The following is a 27,778-nucleotide window of genomic DNA, read 5'->3' on the forward strand; positions in this document are numbered from 1 at the left end:
TGGACAATAGCTCTGGTTGAAAGTCCAGAACGTTGCTTGTTTTTCTCTCTGACTTGATCTAATACAAGTTAAAAAAAATAACGTTAAAAGTCTAACTTTGCTTACAACTCCTAGTCTTGCTTATATCTCTAAAACCAACAGCTACACTGACACTTCCATGTGGAAACTTTGACATTGTTCTCAGCAGAACTTTTCCTAGAACCCTTAACATGACTGCTTTTTTTTCCTTCTCCTGAATACTGTAATCGTTTATGGCAGATGCAGATAACCAAATGTTAGAATTGAAACCTGATAGTATTTCACAGAATATCTTGTGTTATGCTAAGTGTGAAGTACTTTAATGGAATACGATTTAAAGCACAGTGCATACCATTTTTGAAATTTTCATGTTACCAGAATGACATTGCAAGGAGTTACAGAATGATGCAGTGATTTAGAACAGCGCTTTGAGCAAAATGAGTTCCTAGGTGCTAATGAACTTTACAACATCTACTCAATCACAATACTTGGTCCAGCAACAGAACGCACATTGAATCATCGCAAGAGGGGTTGGGTTGAACTAAGCAATTCTGTTGCTGTGTGTAGAGTATACCCGTGATTGAGCATTTTTCTTAATGTGTGAATGTTTGCTTTGTCAGGATTGTAAGCTTTGAAGTCTTGTTTTGTATTGTTCCTAGGTGGCTTGTGAAAATGGTAATTGCTTTCAGTGTAGCTCATGTGAAGCACATTGAGGAAATAACATGCTGCTAACTGCATCCTGTTGGTTCATAACACAAGCAGTTTTCTAATATTGATTTGTTTTATTTATATTTAGGAAAAGTTCCAGACCCACCTCGCCAGAGAAACATGAAAAAGTGATCCAAATGCTTCTGAAATCTGAACCGTGAAACCTCCTAGTTATTGGTTCCTTCTGAGTTATTCCCTAGCGAATGGAAGTACTTGTCATCTCTTGTGCAAATGAATAAAGGGCAGTGCTTTTGCATCAGATTTTTATATGACTTTGTATTATATTTTAGTACTTTTAAGAGGAAATTACTTTTCAATAAGAACAATGTTTTACGTTGTCATATGGAATTAATACTAAGTTAACAGCTGAAGTGTGCTGGCATCACTGTATTGTCAGTTGTCTGTTTATTTTTCTATAGTGTATAGCTGGATTCTTTGTTAAAAAAAAGTTATTAAAATGGCATTTTATTAGTGAATTCTTACAGTGTATGGTTATGTTTCCACCTTACAAATCTTTACCTTTTTTTGCTGTTAAAATTATTTGGGTTTTAATATTTCTGTAAGATCATTGACTAACAGAATATCTAAAAAAAAAAACCTCCCAAATCTCAAAGATGCATGTAGCCTTCTGTGAATTTAGGATTTGCTTTTTTTTTTTTTATTTCCCTCAGTCTCTCATGATATTCCAGTTCAGTGTCAAGCCACTACTCCCTGAATTCTTCTGTGATTGAGTTTGTTCTAATACAAGTAACAAAAAAAGTCTAATCTTGCTTTCAAATCCTAGTCTTGCTAATATCCTTAAATCAACAGCTACAGAGGTGCTTCTCTATGGAAACTCTGATATTGTTCTTAGGACTTTTCCTAGGAACTTTAACACCATGACTACACTCACGATATATTTGGTGTTCCTGGATAATCAGTATTACCGAATTCATGCCAGGAGTTTCTGTGCCACTTGGCAGTATGGATGTGGAGGTCTGGTACCAACCTTTGGAGCAGGAAGATAATGCTCCTGACAAGAGTTTTGGAGGTGCTGGACTGCCCCTGCTAGTCTTGGCTCCTCAACAGTTGTTTCTGTCTGTTGATCGTAGCCTGACTCAACAAACTGTTGTCCCTGACAAATCTGGGTATTTTTGTCATTTTCTGGTGGGAGCATCCAATGCTGTATTTCTGGGTCACAGGAGCAGAGCGGGACACTCTGCAAGCAGATGCCTTCAGCCCTGAGAAAGCATAGCTGCCCTTGGGCAATGTTGTGACTTAGTGATGAATCTCCTGTGAGTCATTCCGCACCTAGGTGCTATTTCCCACAGGCCTGCTGTAGGTGGAGTAGAGAACATTTCAGTTCTTCCTTTGCCCCTTGCCGGGCTGCTGGTTCCAGAGGCAAATGTGCAAACAGGAGCCACATGGTGCTCTGCAGACCACAGCTGAGCTTTGGGCCAGCCCTTTAAGAACTTCTATTAGAGACAACACAGCATGACATCCTGGCTATTCTTCAAGAAATTACTAATGCACTGTCTTCTTGATGTTCAGTATGAGCTTCCCCAGTGCCTGCTGTCACTAATAGTGAGCTAGCACTGTGCCAATTCTATAAACTTTGAGAGCTTTTACTAGGCTGGCTGAAGGTTGCATTGAAAAAAATAATAATAGCAAACAAGCTAGCTAGCTTTGGAAATGAGCTTTGGGCTTCTCATCAGTATTGAGATAACAGGTAAGAAATGTCCTGTCACTTGAGCTAGAGGTACTAGGTAACTTTGCATGCAAGAGGAAATAAAAGTTCTTCATATTGTAGGATCCCACCCACATTGCTGCAAAGGCTGACTCAGTCTTCCACTATCCCTGGTAATGGACCTGTACATTGTCCTATACCTGGGTTAGGGTCAGTGTGTGCATGTGATCCAGTTTGTGCAATGTGCAAATTACTATTATCCTATGACTGCTATTGGAGAACCTATGACACCTGATTTGGCATAAATTTAAGAGATTTAATGAACAAAAATAGTACCTAATTTGGTATAAAAGCTTGCCAAGAAGTTAACTTCTGTAAAGTTCTAAACCCATTCAAATTGACAAAGTATATTTATGCTGGATCAGTAACCTATTTTTTTTAAATCTGATCCTAGGAGTCTTAGTGCTAGATTTAGAATTCTGTCAAACTGCACACCTCTGAATGCTGTTGGTGTCCTTTTTGTCCTACACAGCATTCGTGTATCTTCCATTATAAATAATGTCTGTCCATTTCTAGACCAGCATTCAAAACTGACACTAAATAAGACTTGTGATTTCACACTTGCATGTGAACCTGTCGCATTAAGGGGGGTGTAGGTGATTAACCATTACGGGTCAGATTCAGGGTACTGAACTATCACGGTCACAGATTCACTATTAACGTATTAACCGATATGGGTCTGGTCGGGTTCAGGGTACTGAACTATCACAGTCACAGATTCACCAACAATGTAACATGCCTGCACTCTAGTCGCATTCAATGAGAGCTATCGTGGCTAGGAACAATGAAATAAAGTGCAATTTATTACTGCAACAGGTACACAGGTTCTTTGAATTACCAGCGATAATTACTGTCTGCAAAAGCAAGCTGGCATGCATGAAATACACAGGTACACAGCCTGGCTATTAACACGTTAAAAGGCACAAAGACTCTATAGAGATTTCTAAGTTTCCGCAGAGACACCCAGTAAAACCAAGTGTTCATATCTCACCCAAAGGCATCCCAATGGGGGAGGCGAAGAGAGGCTCAGCACATCGACTGATCTCAGAAGTCAGGATGTCCTCATGATGGTATCTCCCCTGACAATAGTAGCCTCCCTACCATCCTCTCTCTCCCTCTCTTAGGCCAATTTATATATATATATTTTTATCTTTTAGGTGGAGCTTCAGTGACTAGTCAGGCATACCTTGGTTGTGATTGGTGAAAAGTTTTCCTGTCTTTGTTTAAAGGTGTAGGCTCCAAGAAATTCAGAGTGCGTGCTCAGTGAGGGGTGGTCGCACCTTAGAGGCGGGCAGCTTTTGGGATGGAGGTGTGTTTTGGTATTATAATGAGCAAAAGTTCCCTAGAGTACAGCATGTTGTCAAAAACATGACAGGTTGTTGGCTCAGGGTAGCAAAAGTGCAGCTAATCAGTCTCGGTGTGCACAAGAACAATCAAATCCCCACCTGGTCACAGAGCTTAGCCACTGTGTCTCCACTTCACTCTATGCTCCTTAGAGTCAGCACACCAGGTTCCCCCAGTGCGATAGCATCTAAAGTTGGAAGCCTAGGGAACGTTCAGGTAATGCAGCTACGCTCTTCCCTGAAAGCCTCTTCAATGCTATACGTTTACTTTATAATATGAATATTAGTTTTATTTCCTAGTTACTTTAGGCAATTACACCACATAATCCACCCCATGACTATAGTCGCTCAAGCTTCACAACATTTGGAATGTGTCAGGTATATCACATACATTCTTGGAACGAGATTCATCAAGTATATTATGTAGGGATACTAAACGTTTCGTTATGATCCAGAGTTAAACATACAAAATAATTGTTATCATAAAGCATAATACAATGAGTATTAACAAAACGACAACAGGGTGAAGTATTTTGTTGAAGATTCCTGTGGCAGTTGGCGACCATCCAAAGTGTCCCACCAACGGTGTTTTTCATCTCTCTTTACTCTTTCCATCACTCAGTGTATTTCTTCAATATCATGATGGACAGTAATCAGTCTTTCGCCCATTTTCTCGACCTTGTTTCATCAGCTGCTTTAAGTCTTCATGTAACAGTAATTTCTTCATCAAGGTAAGCTTCATTCCAATTGGAGTAGGTGGCAGATCATGAAGCAAGATATAATTGGACGCAATAAGCTGATAAGAGGTGACAGGAGATGAGTAACTAAAGTCACATCCTGGAATTTTGGTAAAATTACAAACACAAACTTTAGAATGATTACTGGTATCTACAATAGTATTATCTATGACTATAGAATCACAATGGAAACACAACCATGCAAACACAACCTTTCCCAATATATACAAGTACAGTTTCAAGGGTCTCATTAGGATGTATCTCAAAGTAGCAAATACTTTGTTCAGTGTCAAGATGAATGTCTTGGGCTTCGAGTGTGTTACTCTCACAGATGAAGTCTTTTTGTTCATGCACAATACATGCATTCACATCAATTGTTTGCCACTTTCCTCCCTTTTGATGGGCCCATACTTTATGCTCTTTAGGATAAAGTATAGTTCCATTATGACTGAGCCCTAATGCAATGTTTGGATATACATTGTATACGGTGGCATTGCTTATGGTAAGTATAAAGGCAATAATTTTATCACTTTCTGCATAATAGGTAAAGTTGACTAACTGCCACCATGCTTGAAACTCCTTTTCAAATTCTGAAGCATTATCCCATATCAATTCTTGAATTTCAGTGGGTAAAGTTCCTCTTTCTCCCTCTCTAATAATAGCTGCTGCTACAGACTGTATCCATAACTGCACTTGGATGCAGCTCAAGGCAAGGGACGTATTGTCTTGGTTTTTTCCAAGGGCATTTACAATTAATTGATGATCCTTTTCTTCAATTTGTTCCCAATGGGGTAAAATGTCTGATAGAAGCCATTGACTTGCTCCTAAGGCCAATAAGGATGATTTTATTGGTCATTCCAATTTCCTTAGGTCGTGGGTAGTAGCAGTTATTCTACTCATTAGGACCTCAGCATCAATGCTATTTAATGCACCTAATCCTGTTCCCAGTAACCCAGTTGTATCCCGTGGCATGCACCGAGATTGTTTCAGAGAACGTAGATATTAAAGTGTAGCACTAGCTCTACCCTTTAGAGACCAGCTAGGGTTAACGAGAACTTGTTGTCCCATATTTTTAACTAGGTAAGGACCTGTGTTGAAGATGGAAGGAGTTAGACTAATGGGAGGCCGAGTTGGTACATTTTCGAATATCTGCAGGAGCAGAGGCTTCTTATCCTTTGCAGTCAATGAAGATGTTGCTGTATTGATCATAAATTCAAATAGTAATTCTGTGCCTCTGTAACCCCAAAGACAGTACACAATTATAGGCTTGGTGAAAGTAAAATTGTGCCAGCAAACAGAATATGATTCAGTTATTTTGCTACAATCAGTACTATAAGTTTGTGGTCTGGTAGAACCAGCATAAATTATCTTAATTTCAGTCAGCCTATTGTAAGTAGATCCGTTAGTTATTCAGCAACTGATTTGTAGTGTCTGGCCAGAAGTGGCTTGAAGTTCAGCCATTCTTAGAGAATCATTCCAACTCCATTCATCTTTTGAAAATATTTTGTATCCATGTAAAACTAAAGTAGAGAGATTTAGGTCCTTTTTGTTTTGAGATGTTCCAGTGATTGCTCTATACCGTGACAATGCAAGGTTAGATGTCACGGTGAAACACCTCAGCTCCATGCACAACCACAGTAGTGAAGTTTAAGTTTTCCCTGACGGCACGTGTTCCCATAATCCAGTGTATTTAACATGGGCTTGGGACCATGGCCATTTTGTGTCTTTTTGGCTATGAACCAAAAGGGATTGCATCAAGGTCAGGGTAAAGAATAATATTATTAATCCAAACTGTTGATTCATCATTCTCCAGCTTCCAAATATCTGAATTCCAAAATATCGGAAGTCAATCAGGCGGGGCAGTAGGCCGGCTTTGTTGACCAGGGAGGGATCTTCTGGATCTTAGGCATAAAAAGAAAGTGTATGGCTGCTGGAAGCAGGGTCAGGCAACATGGAAGGACTACAGGGATGATGTTCGCATTTGTACGGAGAAAATTCGTGCGGCCAAAGGCCAACTAGAGTTGAAGCTGGCCACGTCTATGGGAGACAATAAAAAAGGCTTTTTTAAATATGTGACAAAACATCACACCAAAAAACATCACATGATGGGTGAACAGTTCGCTGACAGGTAGGGCTCAAAGGGTTGTGGTAAATGGGTCCACATCAGGCTGGCGGATGGTCACCAGTGGGGTCCCCCAAGGCTCCATTTTAGGGACAGGGGACAGTTCTTTTCAGTGTTTTCATAAATGATTTGGATGTAGGACTAGAAGGTGTTTTGAGCAAATTTGCTGATGATACTAAACTTGGGGGAGTTGTTGACTCTGTTGAGGGTGGAAAGGCCTTGCAGAGAGATCTGGACAGATTGGAGTGCTGGGCAATCACCAACCAAATGAAGTTTAACAAGAGCAAGTGCTGGGTCCTGCACCTGGGAAGGGGCAACCCTGGCTATACATATAGACTGCAGGACGAGACGCTGGAGAGCAGCCCCGCAGAGAGGGATCTGGGGGTTGTGGTTGACAGGGAGTTGAATATGAGCCAGCAGTGCGCCCTGGCAGCCAGGAGGGCCGACTGTATCCTGGGGTGCATCAAGCACGGCATTGCTAGTCGGTCGAGGGAAGGGATTGTCCCACTCTACTCTGCGCTGGTGCGGCCTCACCTCGAGTACTGTGTGCAGTTCTGGGCACCACGTGCCCAGAAAAGAAGAAAAGAGGAGGCTGGAAAAGAGCAGGCTGAGGGGAGACCTCATCACGGCCTACAGCTTCCCCACGAGGGGGAGTGGAGGGGCAGGCGTCGATCTGTTCTCTTTAGTGACCAGTGATAGGACCTGAGGGAACAGTGTCAGGCTGTGACAGAGGCGGTTCAGGATGGGTATCAGGAAGAGGTTCTTCACTGAGAGGGTGGTTGCGCTCTGAAAGACGCTCCCTAGGGACGTAGTCACAGCACCAAGCCTGTTGGAGTTTAAGTGTTTGTATTGTGCTCTTAGCCATATGGTCTGAATTTTTGTGTAGACTTGTGTGGTGCCAGGAGTTGGACTTGATGGACTTCCAACTTGGGATATTCTGTGATTCTACGATTCCTTACACCTGTCACACATGCACCTCACTAGTGAGTTGTCCTGTATTCAGAATAAACAGAGACTCTTCATCCTCTGTCATTTTCCTTCCTGCTGAAGAGGGAGGGCCCATAGGGATACCAGCTGTGGTGGAAGAGACATGTTCTTCTGCAACACCACTCAAGGAGGAGAAGGTGCAGAGAAAACGTCTGCTTTGAAGGGTCAGGAGGGTTGCACTGCCACTGCCTCGCGTGTGAGGACCTTCCGCGGGCGTCGCTACCGGAGGGCGCCGGCTCCGCCTGAAGCCCCTGCTCCGGGCCCACCGCCACGGCGGGTCCTCGCCCTGCCTGCGCCGCCAGGGGGCAGGCGCCCGGGGCTGCGGCGGCGGCTGCGCGGTGCGCGGGGGCCGGGCCGGTGCGGCGCGGCGCGGCGCTTCCTCCCGCTCCCCGCCCGTCGCTTCCGCGCGTTGCGGCCGCGGCCGCTCCCCGTCCTCCCGCCTGGGGCCGTGCTGGGCGGCGGCTGCGGCGGGGCCCGCGCCATGGCGGCGGAGCGGGGGGGCTGCTCCCTGGACGCGGTGCCGCTGCCGCCCGAGGTGCGCGAGAGCCTGGCGGAGCTGGAGCTGGAGCTGTCGGAAGGTGAGAGCGGGGCCGGGGGGGGGGGGGCTCTTCTCCCCGGGCCGGGCCGGGGCGCGGTGCCTCTGCCGCGGCAGGAGGGCGGCCGCTCGCTTCCGCTGCGGCTGCAGCCCGCGGGGGTGCCGGGGGACGCGCGGGGGGCCGCGAGGCCGCGGCCTGGCCGCGTTGCGCCGCCTCTCGCCGCGCTGCGGCTCTCGCCGGGCGGCTGCCGGACCGCTGCTGCGGGACGCGGCCGGGCGGGGTGGGCCGCGGGGGGGCTTCGTTCCCGAGCGCGTCGTTTCAGCCAGCCCGGAGCGGCTTCTCAGGTGAATGCGGACCCGGGCTGAAATGTCTTCTGCTCGGCTCAGGTCAGAGGGCAGTCGAGTTTCTTTTTAAACAGTCATTTGAGTTCCAGAAGGCGGTGTTGAGTCCTGTTAGTGTCTTTCGCTTGTGGTCTCTGTTTGCTTGTTGTGTGGCTGGGTTCTCTGAAAATATCAGCTTTTTTTTTTTTTTGTACTATTTCTTAATACTAGCTAAGATCTTAAGCCTTTAGCTACGATTCAGAGTGTTTTTATGTTTTTTACTGTCTCAAGGACCAATGAGGGAATGAGGTTACATTCCTTTCCTGGCCTGATTTCACAGAGATGGGGTGGCAGACCAAGGTTTCATTCCTGATGCTGTAGTTAAGCCTTTCTGTCTGTTTGCTGTCCCCAAAGGCACGGTTTCTTCCTGCTATCTCCGCTCATGTTTGATGATGATGATGATGCTTCTATGGCCCTGTGGCAATTACGTTTGTGTTCTTGGATTGCTTTTGTTTGTTTGTTTTGTGTTGTTGTTGTACTGTTTTGTTTGTTTGGTTTGTTTTTTTGTGTATTAGTTGCCTGCCCTGGCCTGGCTGGCCACATGGACAGGCAAGCTCTGGGTGCAGCAGAGCCGGCAGGGCAGAAGGAGACCAAGACAGCGCCTTCTGGGAGCAGGTGCTCATTATGCTTCCCCCGGCTATGTGGTTGGACTATACCTCGAAGTAGAATAGATAAAAAGCTATTAATACTGTGGCCCTGAGGTAGTAGCATCTGACCTGCTCCTTGAGTGTTGCAGTTTTCAGATCAGTGTGTTCAGGTGGGCAAAACCTGGGTTATTTTACCTCAGGTGTGCCGGCTGAAACGTGGTGGTTTAGGAAATGGTTCACAGGTCAGCTGTCTTTCCTCAGGTGTGGGACCATTGCTGCAGAGGCAGGGGAGAAGCAGGGGAATAGTAACGTGGGGTTCTCCGCATTTAACCTGCTGCTGCACATCTGCTGGGTGGCCGAAATAGCACCAGGGCTTATCACTGCCTGTGTGGGAGATCTTTGATCGAAGGTGCAATTCCTTTTCTGCCTTGCCCAAATGTCTTGAAAGTGTTTCTGGTTAGGAATCCTTCAACATCTAACACTGTTTTATGTATCTGTCTTCTCTGATCGCCTGGTGTTTGCATGTGCAGCTTTAGTGGACATCTCTGTCATCAATATTCAGATCTTGTTTACTTGGGCAGGAAGGAATAGTGATCTCAGATTATATATTTGCATTTTAATCTATGTAAAATAGAGTACAGCACAAAATTCGTATCTGCTTCTGGAAAGAGTAAATTGATACTTGCAGAGATGGTCAGTTATTTTCCTCTTCTATAGACAGGGGAGTATCATCCTCCAAGATGGGCTTATATGATGGGATTCTTAATGCTACAACAAAGCAACACGTATTTGTGGTCTTTAACAGACCACAATCTAAGGCCACTGTTAGCTTCAGTTCGCTGAAGTTGTCAGAAGCCTTTTTCCTATATTCCTATATGCACAATGTTGTCCTGAGCTCTGCGTGTGGATGTTGTAGTTGGCCTCTGCCTTAACCGAGGCTGGGACTTCTGTTGGGGGGGGGGGGGCATGAGCAGACTGCACGGAGATTTAAAGAGGGATTTCTTATGGTGAATAAGCCAGATTAGAGAAGGTCACACTTGGAAGGATGTTTCCATAATGTGAGAGGAAGTGTGAAGGGAGGAAAAGGAAATTTGAGATCAAGTTCTTTCCTACTTTGTATGTGTATTTTGTTAGTTGAGATGTCATGCATGCTGTGTTGGGATAGGAATAAAATATGTTCTCTTTAATTAAATTATTGTCATCTATAAATAAATCAGGGAGATGATTAAAAAGTTCCTCTCCTTTTGCCACAGGTTGTCATAATGAAAGTTAGGAGAAGTGTTTTCCTTTAGAGGAGAAAAATGAAAACACACAAAGCACATTGCTTCTTTCTGAACAATTCAAAATCTGAAGTGCAGCAGTTCAACTTATAAGAGTTTTGGATGGGAAGGGGACTCTGACATGCTGCAATTCTGATCTTGTGTTGTGTGATGCATCCTTGCACTTTTACAGGAGCTCTTTTAATGTTTTAAATGACGATTATTTGCATTCTTTATGTAATGGAAAAGTAATAGGTGGGGAAAAAAACAGATGAGAAATTCTACTATGTTGCTTTGTTTTAGCAGCATCGTAATTATTTTTATTGCTTGACTAATAAAGATATGAAAACTAAAAGGTCTGCCACAACCTCTTCGGGAGATGAGGACAATTTTTTGAGGAAGTCGGCAGCAGCTAAGCTGAACCTTATCTCGTTAATCTGTGGACTGTGCGGAAGCTTTCCTAACCTTACGACTGTAAGATGCTGCAACTTCTTGATATTATGGAGAGATGAGGGGGTCCCTAATCAGCTTGCCAGGATGCTTGGTAAAAGCACAAAAGTAGTGATGATAAAGTCAAGTACTTCAATTCTTTATTAGTCAGTATAGTTCTCCTTGAGAGGAAAAAAAAATCTCCCTTTTTTTCTTAAAATTCAGTCTGCGGTGGAGATTTTGTAAGATAAATATCAATGTGTGTCTTTTTTAAAGCCTCCATCTCTTTTATGATAGTATATCATGTTTATGTGTATTTTTATGTCTATAAAGTATTTGTAGAGCGCTTTTCATTAATGTGTGATAATGTTGAAGAGCAGTTCTCATTTAGACACAAATGCTACTTGTATAATTTATCCGTTCATTAAAACCACATTTTATTTTAAAACTGTGTCAGAACATGTTTTGACTGTTCTCTTGTGCTTTCTCAGGTTTTTTAGCTATATTTTTTCCATGGTATGTTACTGCAATTTGCTGGCATTTGCAATTAGATGCCTCTTTTGGGTAAGAGAGAAAAGCTTGAGAGGTCATCAAACACTTCCTGTGATAGAAATAGATCCTGATGTTTAAAGAATTTCTGAAGCTCCAGTTTGTCTTCTAGAGATGTTGGTTATGGTACGTCCCTCAGCTTGTGGCTCAGGATCTCACACAACATAAGACTATACTCGTGTCTTTTGCTGGACTTGTGTTGTACTTGTTGTTAGGTGGTTCTTATGAGACTGGGTCATGTGGATGCATAACATGATTTGCCTTCAGTAAATGTTAGACATTTAGAGACAAATGTGGGATAACAGGCCTTCAGGCAGCTGTTTGACCAGTGTTGCAATGGTACAAGGCTTTTCTGTTTGCTTTTGTTTGTTTGTTTTTGGGGGGAGGGTGTCTTAATTTTTGATCAGCTTTAAAATTCAAATAAAAGGACTTGGGTTTTCATCTGTTTCCTGGGAGTTTTATAAGTCAGACTTATTTCGGAACTGAACCGAAACTCTTAGCAAAGATTACCTACTCTAAAAAGGCTTTTTTTTTCTTCTCCCAATTCAAATAGTTATCCCCAATTCAGTTTTCCCTCAATTCAAATAGCAGTTACCCTGCTGATTGCAAGTTTGCCTGATGGCAAATTCTCCTCTTGATGACTTCTGTCAAACAGTCTTCAGCATCAGTCTAGAGACAAATGTGTTCGTATTTACTTAGTTATGACTTTATTTTATTATTTATTTGGGGTGTTATGTTTCCCAACCCTTAACATATCACTCCGAAGTGTTTTCAGTACCTAGTTAAGTTAGTGGAAAGCATGACATTTTAGCCTGGGATTTAGATAGAAAGTTTGATGTGCAGATTGCTCTGGTTCCCGATGAGATGTTTGTGTCTGCCTAGCAAAAAGCTCACTTCTGCATAATACTGATTCAAATATTTATTTCTCATTTAAAAAAAAAAAAGTGTCTGACAAGGAGACTTGGTCTGTTTGTCTTGGCATCTTTTGAGATACTGCAGTTAGTGTAATGCATACATCTGAGAGGAAGAAGGTGCCAGCTAAGAAGGGTTTCCTGAAAAAAAATCAAGATGTTTTGTGTCTGACTTTTCTGGCTATTCTTTGACTCTAGCAAATGATTTTTGTAATCTCTGCTAGTCAGTGTTTGCGTATACTAACTCTCAGGTTGGGTTTTAAAAATACAATTGATGACAACACTTTTTTGGACAGAACGCCTTTGTTAAAATATCTAAAGGTAGAAGTTAGAACTGAAGTGCTTAAATTAATTTATTTTGTTACACTAGCAGGATTGATGTGGTATTAAAATACTGTATATAAAATCAGGTGAGGAAGATGCGCACATACTTTAACCTGTTTTCCTTATGGTAAAGTGTGGTATTTATTTTTTTCTGGTCTTAAGGTGGGAGTTTTCTATTCTGAAAGTCTTGAAAACATGTGTGTGTAAGTTACATTTGTTTACCGCTTCTGTGATCATTTTAATTTTGGAAGCAAATATAATCTGAAGATTGCAATGAGAAGAACTGTTGGGACTGTACAGACAAATACTTTGCAAGTGGATGGTAATCTGTAAAACTTGACCTGCAGCATCTTCGTTGCTTAATTTCTGGGCCTCTCCAGCAGAAACTGTTAATTGTATGATAATATGTGAGGTATGCCAGATGCCCATTGGGATTGAGTAAGTCTACAGCACTTGTCCTTGCATGTTACACTTGACGCAGTTCTCAAGTAGTGGTTCGCCGATGAACTTCCAGGATACTTGATACCCTTTGATCTGGTTCCCTACTGAAACAAGTCACATTCTATGTAAAGGGAAGCAAATTTCTGATTTTTTTCGATTTATTTTATAATAACGGTCTGACAGATTTTGATTGCAAAACAAACGTGAACATTACCCTCCTGAAATATTTGGAGAATATAATTATCATGGTTAGACCTTGTGGAAATCATTGTTTCACTGCTGTGTCTCTGAGTGCATTCACAACTTTTGTCACTCTTATATTTTTGTTGTGTAATGCATGTACGGGATTGTTATTAATAAGAGATTGTTATTTTAAGAAGATCATTGATTTGATAGTGCAAAGGGGGGATTTACATAGCCTGTAACTGACCTCTGGGTAGAGGATTTCACTTGCTACTGGTTGAAATGAAGATGGTGAATGTGCATATGGAATTCCAGTCACAGCCATCCACAAGGATGTCTTCTAAGAGATTAAAGCTGTTCTGAGTGGTTGGCCAGACCAGGTCAGTAACGGACAGGAACTAGAGTGCTTCTTTCAACTTTCTGAGGCTGTGTTCTGGTCACAGTGAGATTTTCTATTAAAACAGTAGCAGCTGAAAGGCAGATTCCTTTTAAAGCCCCCTTTTCCGAGTTAAACTTTTTGATTATCTTCAGTTTGCTAATGACACAAAGCTGGGAGGAGTGACTGATACCAGAGGCCTGTGTTGCCACTCAGAGGGACCTTGACAGGCTGGAGGGATGGACTGAGAGGAACTTTATGGCGTTCAACAAGGGCAAGTGCAGGGTCCGGCTCCTAGGGAGGAATAACCCCAAGCACCAGTACAGGCTGGGGGCTGACCTGCTGGAGGGCAGCTCTGCGGAGAGGGACCTGGGAGTCCTGGTGGACAGCAGGCTGACCATGAGTCAGCAGTGTGCCCTTGTGGCCAAGAAGGCCAATGGGATCCTGGGCTGGATTTGGAAGAGTGTTGCCAGCAGGTCAAGGGTGGTGATCCTCCCCCTCTACTCAGCCCTGGTGAGGCCACACCTGGAGTACTGTGTCCAGTTCTGGACACAATAGTACCAGTACCAGAGGGACATGGAACTACTGGAGCGAGTCCAGAGGAGGGCTACTGAGATGATTAGAGGACTGGAGCACCTGTCGTACGAGGACAGGCTGAGAGAGCTGGGCCTGTTTAGCCTGGAAAAGAGACGACTGAGGGGAGACCTCATCAGTGTGTCTAAATATCTGAGGGGAGGGTGTCGAGAGGATGGAGACAGCCTCTTTTCAGTTGTGCCCAGCGACAGGATGAGAGGCAAAGGGCACAAACTGAAGTACTGGAAGTTCCGGCTGAATATGAGAGGGCATTTCTTTACTGTGGGGGTAACAGAGCACTGGAACAGGCTGTCCAGAGAGGCTGTGGAGTCTCCTTTCTAGAGGTACTTAAAACCCACCTGGATGCCATCCTGTACAATGTGCTCTAGGTGATCCTGCTTGGCAGGGGGATTGGATGAGATGATCTTCAGAGGTCCCTTCCAACCTCAACCATTCTGTGATGATGATGAGGGACATCTATGTATAGAAATTAACAACTTAAAAGGAACAGAAACTCTCTGGAGCTGGGAACCATGTTAACATCTCTACTACAATTCTTCCAGATTATTCCATTTTCCAAGTAAGAATTCATATAGCAAGTCGATAAAGAAGGAGTTTTTTTGGTCACTCATCCTGGAAAAGGAAACCAAGTGAAACTGCCTTCCCATCTTTCAGGTCCTGGCTATTTGAGGTAGGATCTGTTGCCTGAGTAGGAATTAGCCAAATGGGTCTCGGAGGCACATTACTGGTATGATTAGAAACTGTTCTACATGGATCTAGTTCCCTTTCTCTTCTGGGTGGAAAACTATGCAAGGTTTCTCAGTTTATTGTGTGCTGTTCTACAAGTTTCTATTATTAAAAGCAAGGTCAATAAAATTTCACTTTACCTGAACCAGGAATGAGAGAGAGCCACAGAGCTACATTTTGTAGACTTTCACTCTGTGGTCTCTGGAATAGGCCGTGCCTCCTGCAGCTCTGTACTAGCATTTCCAGCACCCAAAGTTTTTGTTTTAAAAGAATCTAAACAGCCTGAAGTACATCTGAAAAACACCTTTCATAAGCAAGTGAAGATTCTGATTTGCTGTAGCTTTAAGGCCAGTCTCAGGTGCTGATAAAATTGTAACTTGACATCCTATGAAAATAAAAATAAACCAAATCAGAATAGTGTTGATATCTGCCAAAACCCCAGTTTGAAGAAAACCACAGCTTCACACTCATTTAGGCAATAGTTGCTGATACTTCGAATCATGGCATCACAACAGGTTTGAGAAGTCTAGAAATGAGAAGTCTAGAAATACAGGTGTAAATTTGTCCAGCCACTTTAATTAGAGCAGCATTTCCTGCTATTAAAGAAAAAATACTAATTTTCTTTACATGTTCCTTCATCTGTCCCACAATCACATTAGTCAACTACTATTGCAATACTTCTGTGACAAACCAGTTCACTGCATTGCTCAAGAAAAGTAACCCAAACCCTCACAAACAAGGCTGATGTAGCTGAAAAGGGAGCACAGAGACAAGGGCACACAGTAACTCTAGCACTGTGCTACTGCTGACATGTCAGGCTATGTTTCAGGATTTGACCACCACAAGATAGTTTCTCAGTTTACTAAACTACTCAAGGAAGACAAACTCACAACCAGCAATACAGAAACCCAAAGCAGTCAAAATAATCCCTTTTCTTACTGGTGGCCTTTGGGTAAATTATGCATGCAACCAGAAGTCAACGGAGAGCATACTGAACCAAACTGGCAGAGCTCTGGAGTGAGAGCCCTTGATGCACATACTCATCAAACCGCAACACAGTGGCACTAGAGCAAGGAGAAAAGACTTCTAACTCCTGCTTATTGAGGACTCTGGGATCATCAGTTTTGACTACTAATAAGTTTCAAGGTCATGAATTTTACTGTGCTCAAACAAAAACCAAGGGCATTAGAAACAAGGCAGAGAGCAAGAATGAACAGTCCAAAGTACAGCCATTGTAATTCACACAATACATACTGCAACCTCATCTAGCCATTTTCAATAGTTTCTTGGTGAGGTCTACTCAGACAAAAAAAAAAATAGAAAAAAAAGTGTCCATATGTAAGTACTTGCTTTCTTCAAATACTAAGTTTCTGTTGGTTTTTTTTTGTTTTGTTTGTTTGTTTTTTTCTGAGCATTATTTTTTAAAGAAAAATCCTTAATAGGTTCCTGTCTCTGGAAACAGTGAGTACTCTTTGCAGATTGAAAGAATTCCCACCAAGTACAAATTATACACAAACACCTGAAATTTGAAACTTAAGCATTTTTGTTAGAAAACAATTGTAAACAAACATTTTTCCAGTGATCTTAAATGTTAGTTCCAAATCTAGCCTTCCCAGCGTGTTTTAATGACACAGTATGCCAGACGTGTTTTCTTTGCAAAGACAGATCTCTGCATTTTCTTAATATTCTTTATAATATAGGAGATATCTCATTCCACTGAACTTTCACAGAATTCATTTGTCACTCCAGAAAGCAAAAGGACCTCAAAAGATGACAAAACATAGTCACATACCTTTTACCCCTCAGCTGCCCCTTAACACAGTTTTACCACGTGCAGAAAGTTGCTGCCAAGAAGTTGATGCACAGATCAAAGGTTAAAGGCATGTAGTTGTAAAAGCACATGGCATGCAAGGGTAAGCTTGAAGCCCACCTCATTTTATTAATAACAGGATCGTAATTCTGAAGCTTCAAGGTGGCACAGAGCCTCGCACAGGGGGCAGTAACAGTCAGGGGTGTGCAGCACCGTGTTGCTCGTACACAGCACATGCCACTAGCATCAAAGACGGACCTACCAGCAGGTCCTGAGCAAGGGGCTCTGCTGACATGTAACATGGCCATGTGAAATACTGAGATGGCAGAGAATCTTTTAAAGCCTGGTGAAGAGGGAAGGCACTGTATCAATGCTCACCATTAGCCCCACCAGCCCTTCCAAATTACATATTCCCACTATTGACCTTGCATAGCACGTGGTGCTTAACAGAAGTGGTAAACTGATACTGCTCAGCACAGAAAGTGGTCACCCATAATTCTTATACCATTCACAGGAATACTCTTTTCAGCCTCACTGTTGCATTGTTATCTTCCATGGCACATATGCCCTTTACTGTTTCCCTTTCCACCTGTATACCTTGCTGTGGGACAAGGGAAAACAGAACCTCAAATCCCCAGCTTTTCTCATCTCCAAAGAAGCTGCAGTTCCAGGACTGGCCTGCAGAATCCTCTTCATGGTGGGATGGAGCTGAAGGCTCCAACCTATATTCAAACAACTTACCATCAACCATTTTCAGTTTTCTGTATGCAAGTGGCTTTTTCAAACCCTATCTGGTAACATATCAAGTAGTTTGTATTTTCCTTGCATCTGGTTAATCACAGGTCTATGGTACACTAATGTATTGATCTCGCACCATGCAATTTTTTATAATTCAAGTTCTAGAAGAGTTCTAAGCACTGCTGTAACCAGCAAAGAAAATGACTCATTCCAGACTGAATCCAGGACAGCTCTGGAGGAAAAGAAGCCCAGATACAGGCAGACACCAAAACAACTTATTTTGGGCATAGACTCACGTTGCAGTGAAGCTAAATTACTAAACCCTGCTCCATCCTTCTCCTCAGAATTTAATCCTGCCAGTCAGTGTAAAGCCCATCTGCTTATATGCTAAGTCAATTCAACTCACTAACTTGCTTTAAAAAAGTATGCTCTTTCTCTCGTGTTAATTCTTCACCACTGTATCACACCACCAGACAGGCACCAGATATATCTCAAGATAAAAGCCTGTGGACAGGAATTCTGCTTCTGGGCAATAGCTGCTTAGTCTGGTGAAAGAGCGCCCTACACAGAGAGGGGGGACTGCAAGAGACAACCTCCAACCCCCCTTCAGAGCAGCCAGAAAACAAAAAAGGCAAACAAGATCCTCATTGTAAACACTGAGAATCTTTTGTGCCTAAGACGGGAAATGGAAAGAATGAGCTCTTGCAGAAGCAGAAGGGTGCCCCAAAACTTGATCAGAAAACCATGACACAAAGGATAATAGGGCACAGAGGAAGTAGCAGAAATGCAGCATTACACTTTTCCAGTGGGAAGGAAGGAGACGGCCTATAAACTGATACTTCCTGTAGATACATAAGCGCGCACACACTTTCTAAACTTCGACATCAGCCTGTGAAGTATAAAGAGCGTGCAGTAGAAGAGAGTATTGTTTTAAGGATAAATGAGAAAATATTACCTCACATCTGTCTTCTAAAGTAGCTGTTTACTTTGAAAAGCAGTCTAGAAAAAAAAAAGAATTAGAAATGAAAGAAAATTAGGAAAAGAAGAAGAATGGATGTCCTTACATCCGCAGATTTCAAGTAGGCAACGCTTTCAGTAAACATACAACTGCTTTCAGTAAAAGCAGCAGAAGATGGGAAGTGTAAGGATACTCTTGGCTAAGACACACACCAGACTCATCCTCACATGTCCCAGAAGGTAGGAAAAAAGGCGGGGAGAGCAGAATAACACTGAAAGAAAATTAAAACGATGGAGAAAGAGGGAATCAGAGCAAAAGGGAAGGAGCATTATAGACAAAACCAAGGTCAACCATATTACTCCACTGCTCCAGTAAGACTTTCCAACATGGTTACGGCTCATCTTTAAGGCCAACCCAATACTCCATAATGACAACCCTCAAAATCACTTCTCACTACCCTCTAAAATAGAGGGGAGAAAAAATTCCACTCTAGTTGTACAGATCAATTTGTTTTTATCTCACAACCTTAAAGGGGGGGATACATAGGACTTTGAACTCTTCACATCAGTTTTCTAAACTGCCATCTCTCTTGAGGCTTGGATAATAACAATAGTACATTTCCTCTGTAGAAGTAACTGCGCCTCCTTTTGAGGAAGAGACTTCTAATTTGAAATAATTAAAAAGGGGGGTGTTAAATGCACCAGTAAAAATGTGAAAAACTCATTTTCACTGTAGTAATCCAACAAGCAGGTAAAAGACTCCCATTTACTACTGCTGCAATTATATTAATGTGCTTGGATAACTCTGAAACGTTGGGGATAGTTCCAATTGCAGCATCTCCCAGTTTACCAAAAAAATCTGCCTCTGATTTTGGACAGAACACCTCAACAGTACCACTCATCTGCCCCATCACAGATGAGAACAAGCTTTACAAAGTCAGGAGGCTGAGGCACAGGGTGGAGGAGGACAAAGACATATGGGACAAACGCTGTCACGTGAGTGCCAGCAGCCTGGCTAAACCACAGTTCTCCTGCTTAACCCAACAGCAGTGCCTTTCCCCTCGGTCTCTCCTTCCTTCTCCTTCTCCACCAGCACACCAGTTCACTGTTTTGATAAAGTTCAATGCCTGAACAGTTTTAGAAATGTGCTGCAGCCAAAAATAATGTTTTGGATGGAGGAAGCATCCCACAGGCCCAGTGCCTACTTACCTGGCAAACTAGCCGAATAGCGTTAATCTGAGAAGACACCTGGCACTTCAATCCTACCTACCCTGAGCCAGTGAGCAGCAAGTGTCTAAACTCGCTTTCCGAAAGAAAACTCCACTCTAGACCATACAAAGTAAGGATGCTATTTTCATTTTACAATCTAATAACAATGATATCACTGAAGTCATCGTAAGTAACTGTCCAGTAAGGGAAAATCTTCATTCCAACCATCACCTTAATAGGCAAGTTAATTTGAGTTTTCTGTCAGAATCACAGATCATCACAGAATGGTTGAGGTTGGAAGGGATCTCTGAAGATCATCTCATCCAATCCCCCTGCCAAGCAGGATCACCTAGAGCACATTGTACAAGATGGCATCCAGGCGGGTTTTGAGTACCTCTAGAAAGGAGACTCCACAACCTCTCTGGACAGCCTGTTCCAGTGCTCTGTTACCCCCACAGTAAAGAAATGCCCTCTCATATTCAGCCGGAACTTCCAGTACTTCAGTTTGTGCCCTTTGCCTCTCATCCTGTTGCTGGGCACAACTGAAAAGAGGCTGTCTCCATCCTCTCGACACCCTCCCCTCAGATATTTAGACACATTGATGAGGTCTCCCCTCAGTCGTCTCTTTTCCAGGCTAAACAGGCCCAGCTCTCTCAGCCTGTCCTCATACGACAGGTGCTCCAGTCCTCTAATCATCTCAGTAGCCCTCCTCTGGACTCGCTCCAGTAGTTCCATGTCCCTCTGGTACTGGTAACTATGGCCTCAGCATTGTAATCTTACACTAGTGTTAAGATTATAAATAATATTTTAGATATAAAAATGTCTGTTTATAATTCCTGTTATTTGTAACTCTTGCCCCAGCAAGTTATATGGGTCTTAAATTTTGAGAAAAGTCTGTGTGCTGCAAAATCCTAGCAGGCTTGGTGTGGTGAAGAAGGTAAACCCCTAAGTAGTGATCACAATAAACTAAAAGTGACATCAGCTAAATAATAACAAGAGGTAGTCTTGCTTTATTAAAACAAGCAATGTTTTGAAAAGGCAAAGTAGAATTCACTAATTGTTATAATTCCCTGTGGTGACTGAAGCGTATTGTTGGACAAATTGATGGCTCATGCAGCACTGACATTATGAAAACTGTTATCACATGAAATAGATTCTCAATGCCCTTTTATAAGGAAATTCTGAACTTCAAGACTTGAGAACTTACGTTGCAGTTGCTTTCACTGGAAATCATATTTGGTAGAATGACAGTAGTAAAATTGTTGACCGTTGCTGTATAAAGACTGTTGTGCTCCTAGCACAACACCAGGCAATATGACTGTTCATTGGAAAGGGAATAATACTGTTGTGTGCAAGTGGTAGAAATATCTTTGGCAAAATGTGGTTCTAATTATTTGAAATCAAGATATTTCTGTAAGTGCAACACTTCTCCATTGTGATCAAAGGGGAAAAAAATGATTACATTGATGCACTGCTTTCAGTTGATGAATCAGATGATAGAATAGTAACTCTGTGGTGGTTTTATGTTCACAAAATCACAGAATGCTAGGGATTGGAAGGAACCTTGAAAGATCATCCAGTCCAAGCCCCCTGCTGGAGCAGAAATACCTAAATCACATCACACGGGAACACGTCCAGGCAGGTTTTGAATGTCTCCAGTGAAAGAGACTCCACAACCCCCACTGGGCCGCCTGTTCCAGTGTTCTGTCACCCTCACCGTAAAAAAAAAAAAGCTTTGTCTCATATTTAAGCAGAACCTCCTATATTCCAGCTTGCATCCATTGCCCCTTGTCCTATCATTGGATGTCACCGAGAAGAGCCTGGCCTCATCCTCCTGACACTCGCCATTTACATATTTATAATCGTTAATGAGGCCACCCCTCAGTCTCCTCTTCTGCAAGCCAAAGAGGCCCAGCTCCCTCAGCCTTTCCTCGTAAGGGAGATGCTCCACTCCCTTAATCATCTCTGTGGCTCTGCGCTGGACTCTCTCAAGCAGTTCCCTGTCCTTCTTGAACTGAGGGGCCCAGGACTGGACGCAATATTCTAGATGTGGTCTCACCATGGCAGAGTAGAGGGGGAGGAGAACCTCTCTCGGCCTACTAAGCACACCCCTTCTGATAGACCCCAGGATGCCATTGGCCGCCTTGGCCACAAGGGCACAGTGCTGGCTCACGGTCATCCCGCTGTCCACCAGGGCCCCCAGGTCCCTCTCCCCTTCTCTGCTCTCCAGTAGTTCAGTCCCCAACTTATACAAGTGTCTGGGGTTGTTCTTGCCCAGATGCAGGACTCTACACTTGCCCTCGTTATATTCCATTAAGTTTCTCCCTGCCCAATTCTCCAACCCGTCGAGGTTTCACTGGATGGCAGCACAGCCTTCTGGCATGTCAGCCACTCCTCCCAGTTGTGTATCATCAGCAAATCTGCTGATGGTGCAGTCCATTCCCTCATCCAAGTCATCAATGAATATATTGAATAGTACTGGTCCCAGGACTGACTCTTGGGGGACTCCACTAGATACAGGCCTCCAACCCGACTCTGTCCCATTAACCACAACTATTTGGCTTCTTTCCTTAAGCCAGTTTACAGTCCACCTCACTACCGAAACATCCAGACCACCCTTCCTCAGTTTAGCTGCAGGGATGCTGTGGGAGATGGTGTCAAATGCTTTACTGAAATCAAGATAGACCACGTCCACGGCCTTTCCATCATCTATCCACCTGGCTATGTCTTTGTAAAAGGCTATCAGGTTGGTCAAGCATGACTTCCCCTTGCTGGAGCCATGTTGACGGCCCTAATGACCCTTTTATCCTTGATGTGGCTAGAGACAACGCCGAGGATAAGTTGTCCATCACCTTACCAGGGATGGAGGTGAGGCTGACCTGTCTATAGTTACCCCAGTCCTCCTCCTTGCCCTTTTTGAAGACCGGAGTGACGTTTGCTTTCCTCCAGTCTTCAGGCACCTCTCCCGATGCCCATGACTTACCAAAAATGATGGAGAGTGGTCTAGCAATGACTTCCACCAGCTCCGTCAGCACCTGCGGATGGATCCCATCAGGACCCATGGACTTGTGGATGTCCAGCTTGCTTAATCAGTCCTTAACCCAGCCCTCATCAACCAAGGCAAACCCCTCCTTTATTCTGACTTAAATTCTTTCTGCTCAGTGTCGGTCACTTGCAGTAATTCTTGTCTTCTTATTTGTAATAATACTTTCTTTCTTTCTTTTTTTTTTTTACTGTGTAAAGGAAAACCTAACCGCATACCATTCCTTTGTAATTGGAGATGACAGTACAGTTGGAGATCAGTTTAAAAGATATGACAAGTGGAGAAGAATGTTAATTTTCTTTGGTAGTGCTTAGCTAAGGTGTTTTTATTCTGTATCTCTCTCCTCTGAGGCTCAGTTTCAAAGAGGCTTTAATTTGCTCTGAAAAATGCTTGATCTTATCCTAAATGCTTGCAAAATCTTAGGGAGGAAAGGACTTCAAGAATATGTAGGTGTATGTTCCCAGATGGGCCTTAGCGATGTGTCTGGTGATGTAAAATCCTGCAGCTTTTTGTCAAATGCAGTCCTTTCGTTGCCCAAGGTAGATGGGAACATGGGCCACACAGAAACCCATCACACCTTATGGTTACTGCTTTACAAACAGCATGCAAAGACCTAAGTGTGATACTGTGGTGTTTCCAGCACGAGAACACCTGTCTGTGCTCAGTTTTTCCTTTGGCTGCAATTTGAAGGGGTGCTGAAACAAGCCCTTGAGGGCAAACAAGACTGAGGAAGCAGTCTAGAAGGTTCCTGGAGTGCATGGGAGACAGCTTCCTGACTCAGCTGGTTAGTGAGCCTACCAGAGGGGGTGCCCCGCTAGACCAGCTCTTCACTATCAGAGAAGGACTGGTGAGAGATGTGGCGGTAGGGAGTTGTCTTGGGCAGAGGGACCACAAAATGATAGAGTTCTCTAGAGTTTATTGGTGAAGTCAGGAGGGGGGTCAGTAAAACTGCTGCCTTGGACTTCTGGAGGGCAGACTTTGAATTGTTCAGGACACCGGTAGGGAGGGTCCCTTGGGAGTCAGTCCTGAAGGGCAGAGGGATCCAGGAAAGCTGGACACTCCTCAAGAAGGAAGTCTTCAAGGCGCAGGATCAGGCTGACCCTGTGTGCCATAAGTGCACCCTCAGTAAGTTTGCAGACAACGCCAAGTTGGTGGGAAGTGTTGATCTGCCGGAGGGTAGGAAGGCCCCGCAGAGGGACCTGGACGGGATGGGTCGATGGGCAGAGGCCAGTGGGGTGAGGTTCAACATGGCTAAGTGCTGGGTCCTGCACTTTGGCCACAACAGCCCCATGTAGCACTACAGTCTTGGAGTAGAATGGCTTGAAAGCTGTGCAGAAGAAAAGCACCTGAGGGTGCTGATTGATGCTCAGCTGAACGTGAGCTGGCAGTGTGCCCAGGTGGCCCAGAAAGCCCATGGCATCCTGGCTTGTATCAGGAATAGTGCAGCCAGCAGGACCAGGGAGGTGATCATCCCCTTGTACTCAGCTCTGGTGAGGCCGCACCTCGAGTACTGTGTTCAGTTTTGGGTCCCTCACTACAAGAAGGACATCGAGGCCCTGGAAAGTGTCCAGAGAAGGGCTACGAAGCTGGTGAGGGTTCTGGAACACAAGTCTTATGAGGAGCGGCTGAGGGAACTGGGGTTGTTTATTCTGGAGAAGAGGAGGCTCACGGGAGACCTTATTGCTCTCTAAAACTACCTGAAAGGAAGGTGTGGGGAGCTGGGGGTCGGCCTCTTCTCACAGGTAACTAGCGATAGGACTAGAGGGAATGGCCTCAAGTTGTGCCAGGGGAGGTTCACGTTGTAAATTAGGAGACATTTCTTCTCATAAAGAGTAGTCAGGCATTGGAATGGGTTGCCCAGGGAAGTGGTGGCGTCACTTTCCCTGGGGGTATTTAAGGAAAGGTTGGACGTGGTGCTTGGGGACATGGTTTAGTGGGTGACGTTGGTAGTGCGGTGGTGGTTGGACCAGATGATCTTTATGGTCTTTTCCAACCCTAATGATTCTATGATTCCATGTTAAGAATGTTACTAATTTCCAGCTTCTGCAGGAATGGACTTCACTGATAGCTCTTATAGTGAATTTTATTATCAGTTATAACAAAGAAAGTTGCAATAAGACCTCAAGGAAAATCTGTGTGCAGAATAGTGACTTTGAAATTACTCTTTGTTTTCCTAGCTGCAGTGACTTGTCAGCAATTAGCAAAAGCTGTACGAGTCATCAGAATTGCTTGCTTTCAGTCTTTCTTCTTCTGAGATGAAGGTAAAATAGTGTTGCTTTCAAGAATGTTAGGGGGAGGGAAACATATTAACTGTAAAACTTTTAGAATTTTAAACTCTTAAAATATTTTCCATTATCTGTGAACTAAAATTACTTTATAAATTTTTGAAGAAATCAGTATACCTGTTGAAAGAAGACTTCAGTATCTAAGAGAAGTGTATGAGGCTTTAAAATTATTATCCACTTATGTCAGTTTTTAACCCCATGGTTTATGTGTTAAGTCACATACACTGAAAAAGATGAAAAGTAAGACAGTAATGGAAACTCTCTTGCCCTTGTTCCCTAGAGAAGCTAAAAATGTTGCATCTCATTTCTGAAGTGCAGGAGGATTTATCCAGAAAACTGTAGAGACTCTAGGAATATTATGATTGAGTTACTTTCTTACAGACCAACATATGTACTAAGAAACATTGACTCATGTAACATCAGAAAAATTTGCAGATTGTGGATATTGAAAAAGTTAAAATTTGAGAGCTTTGAAAAACAGAATTTTTAGTAATGTTTAGTAAAACAGTATTTTTAGTAATATACTAAGGTAGTTTTCTTGGGAAAGGAGTTACATTGCCAAAACAGAAATCTTGTACAAATATGCCTGTACTAGTACTAAACAGATTGTGAGCAGTAAAAAATCTGCACATAAGGAATAAAGGTGGTATGTAAGTGAGAAGTGAACTAGATGCTGCTCAGGCTCTGGGGGGCTGGAGCTGTAATAGAAGAGCCAAGTTCATAAAATCTTGGTTGTATTACTTAATGTCAGTATATTCAGAGATTGCATATTAGCCATTTATTGTTTGTTACCTATCTGTCACTTGAATTTTTAAGGAGGATGCTGTTACACAGCTTGGGAGGTTATTCCTCGGGTTATTCCCATAGAAAATGATTTGTAGTTTTTTTGGAGGGGACTCAGGGGCTACCTCGCTGTTATTTTCTAGTAGAAGCTTATTACTTAAGATTGCCAGATCCTGCCTTAAAGAATATAGTAACTGTTACATAGAAACCAGCTGAAATAATGGTTAGGATTAAAACAGTTTGGGATAGTATTGTCCAGCCTTCTCTATTAAAAAAAAAAATGAGTTTAAGTGTCATACTAACAGATAACGGGGAAGTTGATGTAACTCAGGACATATGCTTTTATGGCTTATAAGAAGCTGTCCAGCAAGCCTCTGGAGAAAGGCTATATTTTCCAGGAATGAAAAAGTAAAATACTGTTGTGACTTAATAAAGCCATGGTAAATTCGTGGATAGTAGCTCGATTGGATTTTTTTTTTCCCTTATATAAGGTAAGAGTGGAGAGAGAAGACTGGGAAATTTGTGATAATCCTAATCAGTTTGGATGAATGAGCAAGTGAAACTTGCATTTGTAGATGAAATGTGGGGAACTTCTGCATATTAGATTAACTGGGATTTAATTGATTTTAAATTCCACAGCTGTTTATAAAATGCACTGAGGCTATTAAAGTGTCTTCTGATCATCACTCAGAATGAAGGGACTAAATATAGATGTTTGAAATCCTTAACTCTAACAGTACCTGTATTTTTTGTATTAGTTATATATGGACTTCTTTATTCCACTGTAAAATAATATGCAGCATTGAAACATTTATCTGTTGGAAATAGTAAAGACTTTGTCTTATGAATGTTTAAACAAAATCATCAAACAATTTAAATGTGATTTGGAGTGTCAATTTGAAAATGCTAGTGCATTTCCTTTGTTATCTCACAATCTTTGAAGTCTTGGTGGTAATTGAGATAGCCATATAAAATGTGGTGTTGAGTCATAACTGTGTATTATGTAGTGACTTATACTGAAAAAAGTAACTACAAATTCGTAACTTTCAGATAGAACAGTCCATTTTTTTTTTTCTATTTGTATGTTTAGATGTCTATGCCCCAGTCATTTCTGGTGGAACAGAAGGTAAATATTGTATAGCTTTGTAATGCTTTCCTAAAATTGCAGTATTCAGACCTCATTGGTTACTTAAGAAATAAACAACATCCTTTTTAGAAGCACTTCTGCAAAACAGATTTTTTATAAATTAGTGAACTGCTGTGCTGGAAGCAGAATTCAAGTAGTCTGTTAAATAAACATAGACTGAGCAAGTACTGGGACAGGAAATCACATGGCATCCATGCCATGTCCCATGTCATCCCCCTGCCCGCCTGTCCGTCTCCCCCGCGTTGTGTGATCCACATCCATAAGCTCTTATCTATTCTGGAAGTCCATTTGCTCGAAATTTAAAGGAAAAAGCAAGCAGCCTTTTAGCTTGATCTTCTGACAATTTTGTCTTTGTTCTGACACCTAAAGATTTAATAAAGCATGTCCAGACACTAAGTAGTTTAATGTGTTGCTATTAAACATAACCTCCTAGTGAGAAAGTGCTGCTGTAACACTGCATTTGGAAGGGTAATGCCTGTGGTGCCTTAAGTTTGCCAAGGCTTATGGAGTCAAATGTCAAAATCTATTGTTTTTAACTTTTTTTTTTTTTGGGGGGGGGGGTACCACAGTATAAAAAGGACATAAAACTATTAGAAAGCCTTCAAAAGAGGGCAACGAAGATGGTGAATGGTCTAGAGGGGAAGATGTATGAGGAACAGCAGAGGTCCCTTGGTTTGTTCAGCCCCAAGTAGAGCAGGCTGAGGGGAGGCCTCATGGCGGCCTGCAGCTCCCTCACGAGGGGAGCGGAGGGGCAGGCGCTGAGCTCTGCTCTCTGGGGACAGCGACAGGACCCGAGGGAACGGCATGGAGCCGGGACAGGGGAAGGTAGAAAAGGTTATCAAGAAAAGGTTCTTCACCAGGAGGACGGTC

General features: G+C 42.9%; 2 protein-coding genes across 9 annotated transcripts in view; both read left to right on the plus strand.

Moving 5' to 3' along the window:
- The window catches only part of PCNT (pericentrin), a 100,391-nt gene extending 99,398 nt beyond the window's left edge, over positions 1 to 993 (plus strand). The window contains exon 54 of the mRNA XM_080600539.1: positions 815 to 993. Coding sequence (XP_080456665.1) covers positions 815 to 858 — 44 coding nt within the window. The 3' untranslated portion in view covers positions 859 to 993. The remainder of the gene's footprint in view (positions 1 to 814) is intronic.
- A 6,736-nt stretch (positions 994 to 7,729) lies between these two features.
- The window catches only part of DIP2A (disco interacting protein 2 homolog A), a gene marked incomplete at its 3' end in the record, with an annotated part of 118,131 nt that continues 98,082 nt past the window's right edge, over positions 7,730 to 27,778 (plus strand). For all 8 annotated transcript variants that reach the window (XM_080600308.1, XM_080600310.1, XM_080600309.1 and 5 more), the window contains exon 1: positions 7,730 to 8,219. In XM_080600308.1, coding sequence (XP_080456434.1) covers positions 7,745 to 8,219 — 475 coding nt within the window. In that variant the 5' untranslated portion in view covers positions 7,730 to 7,744. The remainder of the gene's footprint in view (positions 8,220 to 27,778) is intronic.

Source organism: Anser brachyrhynchus (assembly GCF_964034855.1).
Source record: "Anser brachyrhynchus genome assembly, chromosome: 7".
NCBI lineage: Eukaryota > Metazoa > Chordata > Aves > Anseriformes > Anatidae > Anser > Anser brachyrhynchus.